The sequence below is a fragment of the Anabrus simplex genome, chromosome 5 (genome assembly GCF_040414725.1).
Source record: "Anabrus simplex isolate iqAnaSimp1 chromosome 5, ASM4041472v1, whole genome shotgun sequence".
Lineage (NCBI taxonomy): Eukaryota > Metazoa > Arthropoda > Insecta > Orthoptera > Tettigoniidae > Anabrus > Anabrus simplex.
Window position 1 is genome coordinate 241,652,871 of NC_090269.1, and position 12,247 is coordinate 241,665,117.

The 12,247-nt window shown below is 38.2% G+C and overlaps 1 protein-coding gene across 2 annotated transcripts in view; it reads right to left on the minus strand.

The window, feature by feature from the left end:
- Window positions 1–2,059: 2,059 nt before the first annotated feature.
- The window catches only part of LOC136873946 (uncharacterized), a 115,986-nt gene continuing 105,798 nt past the window's right edge, over window positions 2,060–12,247 (minus strand). For both annotated transcript variants that reach the window (XM_067147328.2, XM_067147327.2), the window contains one exon: window positions 2,060–2,339. In XM_067147328.2, coding sequence (XP_067003429.2) covers window positions 2,185–2,339 — 155 coding nt within the window. In that variant the 3' untranslated portion in view covers window positions 2,060–2,184. The remainder of the gene's footprint in view (window positions 2,340–12,247) is intronic.

Consider the following 12,247-nt stretch of genomic DNA (forward strand, 5'->3'; position numbering starts at 1 on the left):
CCGTGCTACCAACTTAACTGCTGATGCCACCTCATGCAGCAGCACAAAGGCGCTGTGGAAAACATTTCTTCCAAGTTTGCCATAAAGAAAGGACTCCTCCTCAGCTGAAACCAGCATTGAGGTCATCACCGTAACCCTGGCAAGGGGGGTCCTTACAAAGCAATACCAGCAAGGCCAGCTGGACCAAGGTATATTTAAAGAGGTGTTACTCCTTTATCCTTCCCTGTTGTCCCATCACATATATTATTGGTGTTACATCTTTATACATTTTGTTTTAAAGAACCAAAAATGACTCATATAAATGGTTTATTATGAAAAGAAAACACTGATGTGCAAATGAAAGCTTACACACGAAACTTAGAAGATGCCGAGATGAACTGGAATAAGACAGTTAATTAAACATTAAAAATCGCAAGCTATGGTACAATAGTGATACATGACAGATGCTCCAAACAGGGTTGTACAACTACAGCACAAGTGAATAAGAGCCCTGTCCCCTGCTCACAAGTGTATTATTTTAACCATTATGGTTTATTTTTGGTCTGTATCGACTTATATCCAATAACAAAACTGAAAAATTGCTGGTTATGTTATATGTCTGCCTTGTCAATACTAATAAAATGATTAGCAAGCAGCTAAGTGAAAACGCAAAAGACAGTGGGTAATTGCTTTAGTCTGTACAAGTGTTTTTCCAGTTTGCATGCACAAGTAAAGTTTTGCAATTTAAGAATCTCATATTTGTTCCATATTGACTTTACAGTAAAGAAGTAATTTCAGAAGTCCGCTTTGGTCAATACATCAAATATTGAGTAAAAACACATTAAAGATACACCTTTCGACCCTATTGGGCCTTCTTCAGCCTTGAAAAAGAAAGTTTATAGAAATGCTCTAGAAAAACACCACACTAAAATTCCATAAGAAAGAATTGATCTTGAAACCTTTTAACTTGTCATAACATAAAAACACAAACATAACCAAAGATCATATAGAAGAAGAATATAAAAACCGAGCAAGTTGGCCGTGGTTAGGGGCGCGTAGTTGTGAGCTTGCATTTGGGAGATAGTGGGTTCGAACCCCACTGTCAGCAGCACTGAAGATGGTTTTCCATGGTTTCCCATTTTTCACACAGGCTGTACCTTAATTAAGGCCACGACCGCTTCCTTCTCACTCCTAGGCCTCTCCAATCCCATTGTCTCCTTAAGACCTATCTGTGTCAGTGTGACATAAAGCAACTTGTAAAAAAAAAAAAAATGAAATAGTTAAAACACTTATTCATGAAGTCTTGATGAAAAGTATCAATAGCATCAAACTTTTTGTGCTGTATAAAAGTTAGGATCATGACAATTAGAAAAAGGGAAATGAAATATGTTGTCAATACAGAAAACAAAAGAAACGCAGCAAAATCATGAAAGTGATAGACTGCCATGCAGCTGTATCTTTAATGTTATTTTTACTCAACATTTAATGTATTGACCAAGGTGAACTACTGAAATTTTCTTTACAGTAAAGTTTGTTTGCTTACAAAAATAATTATTAATAAGCAGGAATCACATTGTATTTTTCATTTGTAGGCAGAATTTTGTAGAAAACAATATTGTACAAAATAATTGTACTAATTCAAGACATTGCCTTCGGGCTGAGCAGCGGTCGCTTGGTAGGCCAAGGCTCTTCAAGGGCTGTAGTGCCATGGGGTTTGGTTTGGATTTTTTTGTATCAGCACTTTTTGCATCCACAATCAAGGCTGGTTTACTTACGGTACAAAAACAATTACTGATAAATCTGCAGTTCCTTTTCTGGTATAAATGGCAAAATGAGTGATCTATCAACAACTCAGCACCATTTTATGAAGTAATACAGCTGAGTGGAGAATGAGAAATATCTAAAGCGTCAAGTGGAAACAAACATTTGAAATGACTTTGTAAGTAACTTGATGCAGTACATCACTGTAGGTACTGTAAAACATTCTAAACTAAGACATCACACTGAACAGAAAGAAAGTAATTAAAACAACTGGGTTAGCTGATAGAAGTACAAAGACATTTATTTTATTCTTCTTCAGTGCAAATACATTTAAATTCATGAATGATTACACAGTTACTGCAATCAGCCATCTAAACAGATATGGTACACAGAGAATGCCTGAGGAGGAGTTTCATAGGAACACAAAAGTCATAAATGTTAAACTCACCCTGATATTTCAGGTAGCCAATGAGGTGCAAGATAGGGCCACTCCAATACATGTGTCTTATCCAGATCATATAGGAATGGAGTTCTTTTCTTCCAGATCTTTAATACTTCAGTCATGCCGTACTTCTCCATAGCATCATCAGATGTCTCCGCTAAACAAAACATGAAGTAGTATGAATAAGGCAGGGACTGAGAGGGGGGGGGAAGTGTTAATTTTAGTGTTAGAGGGTCCATACATTTCTATCCTATATTTTCTATTTTTAAATATATCATCAACATCTATCTTGTTTTTTCCAATTTTATAAATCAAGCAGATTTTTAACTAAATTTTTCTCAAGGAAGGCGTGACATCATCACTGACTTTTCTTTAAGTCAGCTATGGTTTAAATCACAGGTAATATTTTGTATAGGGAAGGATCGGGAGGTAACGGATGGTGGCTGGTGTCGGACAATCACAGATATCTTTGTTAGCAGCATGTGGCAGAACCTGTTTAGTTACTCACAGGTCTGTCTGCATGTTTGAAGGGTGAGAACATCCTATTCAGTCGATAGGCAGGGTCGTTTATCAGTGGTGGTGCATTTTTGTTCTTTGTATGATTTTCAACTGGCATGGATGTATTTTTACCAAGAAGTACCAGGAACAAGGGTAAGCTGCATTTAATTTTAAGTACATTAGCAGAAACAGTATTCCTTACTCTGTAATATCGTGGGTTTAGAATCAGTTTCTTTTCAAACATTGTAGCAATTTGGATGGATAGCTAAGCAGGTGGATTACCAAAAGCGGCTTCCTGAAATGGATGCAGACTTTGGCTGAGAGGACAAATCCTTCACAACAATATATTGTTCTGTTGATCGTAGATGGGCACGCTAGACATAAGAATATGGACATCATCATGTACGCAAAGAAGAATCATGTCCATATACTGAGCCCACCGCCCTTCAAAAATCCGTACACCAAGGCGTGCTCATTATGGATGAGAAAGTATCTCAAAATGAAAATAAGTCAGGGATATTACTGTACTTGTAAACTTTGCGTTGACCAGAGTGTGCCGAATGGAGCTTGCTCAGTGCCTTTGCCTGTATGGGAATCTACCCCTTCAACCACAATATTTTCACGGACCTGGATTTTCAATCATCCTTCTCTGAATCTCCAGTGACTTCTATTGAAGAACCTTCTTCTTCACTGCCTCACTTCACTTGTACCCTTAAATCAAGATTTCCCATGAACTTCAAGACAAGCAGCAACACCATTTGCACAGCCATCCCCACCACTTGAAGCTGAAGAGATCTTCTACATCCCAGGTGCTACTGGAGAAAATCTTACCCCTTCCAAGCACTACAAAGGAGAAATTAGATACGAGGAAACGACGTCGTGAGCAGAGAGGAGGCTTGAATTCCACCCCATATAAACACCAACTGGAGGAGAAATGAGCTTGTTTGTCTGAACTAGAGAAGAGAAAGGGCAAAGTCACCAAAAATTCATTAAAAACTGGAAAAAGAACCCTAGCATTCACTGAAGACAATGCAGGAAATCATGGAAAAAATGACTGCATCATTTGTGGAGAGAGCTTCAATGAAGATTGGATTCAGTGTAGTATTTGCAGAGGCTGGGCTCATGAAAACTGTGTAAATCTTGAAGGAAAAGCATTATTTTAAAGTATGATATTTTCATAATGGCTAAACATTAATTTATTTGTATTTTTAATGTAAAAAATCTCTTTTTGTTAAAAATATTGACCGTCCGATACCACACTCCATTTTTCAAACGTACAAGAGAGCAATGACCACGTAATTTGCTAATATTATCCATGTTTTTAATTGTAATTTAATATATTCTAGGGAGTACCGTACATTCATATAAGAATATAGATGCTTATAAAATGCATTACATTATTATTTCCTATTCCATAAAAATATTAGGCAAAAACTTAAACTGTCCGATACCTCCCAATATTTCCCTAGTAGTATAACATTACAAGGGCACTAGGAAAGTTTTGCAATACGCAAAAATGGTTGGCTGGACACCCATGTTATGGTGAGGGATGAAAAGAGGGGTGAAAACCGGTCTAGGAGACAGCAAAGCGCGACCTTTACACCAGTTGTTACCAAGCAGTGGAACTGAAAGCAAGTTAAGATGTCAGTGTGGTCTAAAGGTGAATATCACGCAATTATCCGCTACAATTTTGCTCGTGGATTAACTGTTGACTAGTGCCTGGAGGAAATAACTCCTGTGCTGGGGAAAGTCTGTCCACATCAGACAACAATTTTCCTCTGGTCAAAGAGTTCCAGAGGGAAAATTTTGGGGTTGAAGGCGATCCTCGTTCTGGGCGAGCGTCTGAATCAGTGACTGAGGAAAACATTGAAGCTGTGAGGAAAAGGTTGCAGCAAGAGAGGCAGTTGACATATTGGCAGGTAGAAGAGAACCCTCCACATCCCTGCACCAGCTATTCATTCAATTCTACATGACCATCTCCATGGGTACCCCATTCACTTTCAGAGGAACAAAGGGCACATCGAGTGAAATGGTGCTGAGAAATGCTAAAACAGTTTGAAAATGGGACTTCGCACAACATCAATAGCATCGTTACAGGTGACGAAACTTGGCTTTGTTATTACGATGTCCCAACAAAATCCCAGAACACGGTGTGGCTGTTTGAAGATGAGGGTACTCCTGTGACTGTGCAAAAGTCAAGGTCAGTGAAGAAAAGGATGATTGCAGTATTCTTCACTAAACGGGACATCCTGACTCGGGTTGTGCTAGAAACACAAAGGACAGTTACTGTGAAGTGGTACAGTGAGACTTGTCTGCCTCAGATCATCTAGGCTCTCAAGCATCTCCATCCAAGGTCACGGCTCAACACTTGGTTCTTGCATTATGACAATGCTCCAGCACATCGTGCTAATGTAACAATGGATTTTCTTGCCAGAGCAGGATTGACTGTGCTTGATCGCCCTCCATATAGTCCTGATCTTCCCCCATGTGACTTCGCACTCTTCCGATGAGGAGCTTCTGGTAGCATGCGATCAAGAGTGTGAAAATGTAACCGAAGAAAAGTGGCAGAGTTGGTTCAGTGACTGGTTTCGACATATGGAGAAGTGTATTGAGTGTGGTGGAAATTATTTTGAAAAAGTCTAAAGCGTTCACTCACATTGCAAAACTTTCCTAGTGCCCTCTGTATCAACACTCTGATGAATGTTACCTGGTGAGCATATTTGATACTGTTGCACAGAATATTGGTGTGTACAATGTGTTTTAGAAATATTTCAAGTAAGCATGCTTGAGATAGGTGAACCCCACAGGAAGTCCTTCATATTGGATGTGTGGGTTGGTGACCACCGTGTCCCCAGCTGAGTTTGTCATTGCTTTCTCTTACTTGTAACTTATCTTTCCTGTTCGACCTTTTGCTCAGCTCTTGATCTCTTTAGTTGGGGTTGGTAGTTGGCCCTGCCCTTTCTTTTGCCGATACCTTCATTCTTAGACAAGTCAGACCTCTTTTATTTTTCCTCTTATGAGTGTTTATAGAGGATTGCTACCCAATTATGCTTCCTCTTAGAACAATGATCACCAGTACCACAAGGTTAGATGTAGTGTTTGTTGTCAAGTTAAAAAAATACTCTTAGGTTCTTCAGTCTGCTAATTTATCAATAAATAACATTTAGAAAACACCTGAAAGAGAAAACATAACAGATAACAGCTGAGAAAGAAACAACTTAATTAAATTAGAATGGCATGTTTCATCCTTGAAAGAACATCATCAGATTCTATCAAATCACACATATTTTTGTTCTTTATTATGTAAATAGCCTACAGGGTGGCCCACTTAAAACATTCACCGCAAATATATATGGAACAACAAGAGATATTGAAAAATGACTTTCACGGACATGAAGGCAGGGAAAGGGCTAATTAAAGTAAATACTATGCTGCGCATTTCGTTTATCTCAAGCGTCAACTTCACATTGCAATATCTCGGGATATAACTGGCCTATTGCGATTAAACAAACGCCATTCCTTACAGGATTTTTCATGTTAATGATTGAGCAAGAAATAATACAGGGTGTCAATAAAAAAAACATGAGTTTAAGTTGAAAATAATATTTTCTTATGTTTTTGACTGGCTTATAGTATTGACGTTAATTAGACCCTTCTCTGCCTTCATGCCCGTGAAAGTCATTTTTCAATATCTCTTGTTGTTCCAGATATATTTGTGGTGAAAGTTTTAAGTGGGCTATTCTGTATATAGCTTATGAGTGTATTAATATTATTGAGAACTGTAAAACTTTTTATGCTAAAACCTGTGTACATTCTGTCAATAATTGTTTGAATGTCATAATTTATATTGATGAAGTACTCCTCAATGTGGTGTTTTCTCTCCTCACTGGTCCACCTAGGAGTACGATATTGTGCAATAAACTGGCACTGGCATTACACCAGCTGGATTGTTTACTGTAAGTTTCCATTGCATCATGCTTAGGTGAGTCATGGGTCTTCCTGGAGTTGTAATTATAGCATATTCATCTTCTTTTTCAAGTATAATCTGTTGTTATATGTTTTCTTTTTCAGGTATTTTCTAAATTTTATTTATTCATAAATTAGTTTTGACAGCCTGAAGAACCTAGCAGTTATAAATTAACTGAGCTGAAACTGAAAAGAAATGGCTTCCACTACAACAACAATCAAAGGTGATTTTTGTTTTTGTTTTGTTAGTGGTTTACATTATACTAACACATCAAAGGTTTTTGGCAATGCAAGGATGAGACAGGGTTAGAATTGGGAAGGTAGCAGCCATAGCTTTAATTAAGGTACTATTTGCCTGGTGTGAAAATGGGAAATCATGGAAAACCATCTTCAGGCCTGCCAACAGTGTAAAGTTGAAGTAAAGATGTTTAAATATTATTTCTATTATGTGTTTTTGTTGGTTTTTCTCTTGTTAGTGTGCTTTTTAGTATGTACAAAGGCACTTCAAAAACATATACACACAAGGATTTATTGAACTTAACAGGCTTCAGCCCAATATATAGTTCAAATCCGTGAAGTTTAAAGCTTAAGCAAGGTACAGAGATTATATAGTCCAGTAACATAAATTTAATGGCAATCTGCCACCATATGCGCTGTCGTATGGCCCATGATCCACTCTTGATGTGAACCAAAGGCACTGGCAAAAGGCAGCCGGATAATAGAATCTAAAATAATAACCTAATAACGGGTATAATAAAGAACTTCGGCAGTCGACATACGAGGTTTAAACAACCTTCGTCTCACCTCTTGCTGAGCTAGCAACCTGTCACAATCCAGACCGCACGCTGAACTCTCTTCTGACTTACTTAGGTTGCAAACTCAGCTTAGCGTTGCATTATCCGCTGTGCTGGTGAACCACATATTCTTTCCGCAATATTCATATTCAGCAACTATCCCACCGTCTACCTCACCAAAATAAACTCTTCTCGTTCCCACATCACTCTGAGCTTTTCAATCTCATCCAGATTATCTTCGTTCCACTCTAAATAAACAACCACAATCTCACACTTTCCTTTCTCGCCGTTCAGCCTCAAGTAACCACTCTTCAATTCAGATTACTCACAATCAAGTATCACACTTAATCCCCACTTACATTAACTATGAAGAAACCACAATCTTACTCTCTCTTTTCACGTCACTTCACCTCTTAAAATTACAAACCCAAACCAACACCACATTTCAAGTTCTCATCCACCTCCTCAACTACCCACTCCTTAATTTGAATTACTCACCATCAGCTACCACACTTGATCACAAACCCACCCTTTCCTTTTACATCAATCCACCTCCTATTCTCCTGGCCTTCAACACTCAAAAAAGCCTTATATACATCACATTCCAAATCCATTCCAAATTACCTTATATTTTACTCTCCATCTCACATCCTAATTACCTTAATTATGCTCAAATCACTCAACTTTTGAAAACTATACCTTATAATAAATAGACCACAACCTCACTTTATCCTTTCAAGTCACTCAACCTCTTATAATTAGCAACCCACTCAACTCCACATTTCAATCTCTCCTGCAACTCAACAGCTAACCACTCACAAAGTACCATATCCATCTACTCCATACTATCGACCTTTCTATTCTCATCCAAACTGCCTTAATTCCACTCTATATTCACTCATCGTTACCAATTCTCAACCATTTTAATCAATACACATTACAATAAACAGACCATGTTACCTTTACTCTAAATTCACTAATCAATACCAATTCACGACCAATTTCAATCACTCAACTCTCTTACATACTAAACGTTACAATAACCTCATTTTTTCCTTTCACATCACTCAACCTCTTATAATTACAAACCCACACAACTCCACAGTTCAAATCCTCCTCCATCTCAACAGCTAGCCACTAACCACTAACCACATCCAACCACTCCATACTACAGACAGACCACATTACCTTAATTCTACTCTAAATTTGCTAATCGATACCAATTCACAACCCATTTCAATCACTAAACTTGACGATAAACAGACCACCATCTCGCAGTCACTCAGCCTCCACTAATCATTCTTCGATTCAGATTACTTTCAATCAGATACCACACTTAATCACCACTTACATTACTACTGATCATTACCAACTCTCAACCATTGCATTCAATACACATTACAATAACCAATCACATTACCTTGATTCTACTTTAAATTCACTAATCAGTATCAATTCACAACCATTTTCAATCATTAAACTTTACGATAAACATACCACCATTTCTCAGACTCCTTTCTCGTCACTCAGCCTCCACTAACCACTTTTCATTTCAGATTACTCACAATCAAATACCACACTTAATCACCACTTACAATACTATTAATAAACCACAACCTCACACTTTCCTTTCACATCAATCAACCTCCTAAAAGTACAAACCTTATCCAACACATTTCAGATTCTTATCCAACTCATCAACTACCCACTCTTCAATTCTAATTACTCATTCCAAATTACCTTATATTTTATTCTCCGACTCACATCTTTATTACCTTAATTATCAAATCAAATTATCACAATTTCCTCATCTCCTCTTCTAATCAGTCTTCAATTCAAGTTGCTCACAATCAATTACCACATCCATCCACATCAAACTCTTATCCTTCAGTTAATCACTCTTCCAAATGACCTTAAATCCACAATTACAAATCCAGACCCTCTCCACATCTCAAGTTTATCCATACTACTACCAAACTCATTAACATCTACTTCATTTACTAACACTACATGTCTTTACTCTATCATCTACTAACTCTCTTTACTTAACTTTCTACTTCTTGTTACTACACCCTCCTCCTTTTTGTCCTTCTTTCCCTACAAGTCTTTTAAATTCATGCTTCTCCCTTTCCTCAAAGACTCCCCTTTGCTAGGTGTCTCTTTTAACTTTTTCTGTCCTTCGCTGTTCTTCTTCATTTCACTTACCCAGCCTTCCTCGCCCAACTCCTTACATACTTCCTTGACAGCGGTCCTGATTGCTGTCAATTGTGACATACTAAACACTGACCTCTCTTGATCAATAATTCTTCACGGGTTTGCCATGGAGCTTGTCTCTATACTGCGATCATTTTTCCTTCCTTCCTCTGCATTTGTCACCTCTGAAGCAGTTTCTATGGCCTCACTGGACACTGGTCTTCCCCTTTCCTCATGTCCGTCTTCTCCTGGAAGGATTCCCGCTGCTAGCCTTTTTTCCACTCTCATCCCCGTATCTTCATCCTGCTTCATCCTTTCCTCTAGTTCTAGTAAGTTTATTAGACCAAAATCTTATCCACCTGCCATTAGTCACTACTAACTGCTGTCCCCTAACATAAGCTTTCAAACCTTGGTGTCTGGCCCTCATCACGTGCTTTTTAAGAACTTTTAAATTCCTCATCTTTTCACTTCCTATGTGTCTCTTAATCCAAATTTTGTCATTCTGGATGTTATCTGGGTTTCTGATCACTATCTCGGCCATCAAAGTAGATACAAATTTCACTTTTATAGGCCTGCTACCCTGCACTTTCCCTATTCTTTCCGCATTGTCTATATCAACCTCGCTAAAATTGATTTTAATTTTTCCTTGGATTAGCTCCAACACTTTATAAATAGTGATTACTTTGTCCCCCCTCTTATCCTCTGGAACCCCATAAATAAATAAACATTTCTTTCTTCGATCTTGACTACTGGCCTCTACTTCTGATTTCGCCTTCGCCACTTCCTTTTCTAAGTTTCTTATTTTTTCTCTTAGTGACGCAATTTCTTTAACACTGCTTCCCACTTTAGTTACTGTATCGTCTGTTTTTTCCTGGAACCATTTCTTCATATTGTCGAACTCTTGCGTCTGCTCCTGTATCATATTTTTAAGGTGGTCAAACGGGAAATTTCTTCTACCACCTCTTTAACCACCTTCCTAATAACTTCCATGTCTTCCCAGCTCAAGCTTCCACTAGAGCTCGGCCCGGGGTTCAATTCCACAAAACCGATAATTAACATTATCATAATCACCACTGCCGTCAGCATCCTCGCCCCCTTCATGCCCAGTTCCTTCTTGCTTGCTCCAATTTTCACTTCTTCTTTCCTCTTTCTCCCCTGCCATCTTCCTATATTTGCCCTATATTGATCTACACCAATCATCTTCCACGATGCTCTTCACTTCACTCTTGCACTCCCCTCCAACACTCCCCTCTCGCACTACCGGCACACTCTACTCAGCACGTCCACGCCTGTCGCTTGACTAAGCTACACTGCCAAAAACACATATATATATATATATATATTATTACAATTAACTTTACGTCACACTGACACAGATAGGTCTTACAGTGATGATGGGATAGGAAAGGGCTAGAAGTGGGAAGGAAGCAACCATGGCCTTAATTAAAGTACAGCCCCAGCATTTTCCTTGTGTGAAAATGGGTAAACATGGAAAACCATCTTCAGGGCTACCAACATTCTCTTCTACCAAATTATTGGACCTATTTTTATTAGGGTGGGCTTCTGTAGTCATCTCCTAGATCATGAACCATGACCAACAGCCGAGGGGTCTAGTAAGTAGTTCTGAGAGTCCAGGATACCAATTGCTATTGAATAGGAGTAGGCATCTCAGATATTTTCTGAATCATGGCCATCCATACGCTCAGATGGCTAAGATTATACAATCTACCTATAGTTCCTAATCCATTAGTGGAGAAATTCTCACAGGGATTATGTGTAAGTAGGGTAGATCATACTTCATAGAAACTTTATGAACTCAGAATGTTTCAAGCAAGCCTTGGACCAATAGGACTGATGGAGTTCTGCATCCATTTGACAGGGTAGGAACTCCTTGGGTACAACTTAGCAAATGAAACAGAATTCCATGGGGTGCTAACAATATTAATGGAGCTTATGAAAGAAAGAAAGAAAGAAAGAAAGAAAGAAAGAAAGAAAAAAAGAAAGAAAGAAAGAAAGAAAGAAGAACTGGCTGAGTCTCCATGGAAGATGCGCCTGGATGTATTAGGAGTTAATGATGTTAGAGTAAAGGGATATAATGAGGAAGAGATAGGAGGTTATAAATTGTTCTTAACATGTGTTAAAAGGGGAAGGCCAGAGTTTGGGGTAAGACTGCTCTTCAGGAATTTAATGGGGAGGAATTAGGATAAGAATTAATATAATATACCTAGGTACTCACTGTGTGAGGGAGCAGATGAGGATGAATTAGATATGTTTTATGAAGCACTGAGTGATATCATAGCCAGGGTCAACAACGAAAGGATAGTGGACCTCAATGTGAGAATTGGAAACAGAACTGAAGGATAAGAAAAGATGATGCATAAATGTGGGGAAGATATGGAAGTCAGTAGGAATGGAAAGTGTTTACTGGACTTTTGTGCTAGTATGCAATTAGCAGTTACAATACTTTATTCAAACATATGGTTATTCATTATTATGTATGAAGAGTAGGGGTAAAAGATTGGTAAGAGACTGTTGTATATCATAACTGACCTTGAATTAATAAAATCTATTAGGACTGTATTGATATTCCAGGGGGTTTTCAATGATAAAAACC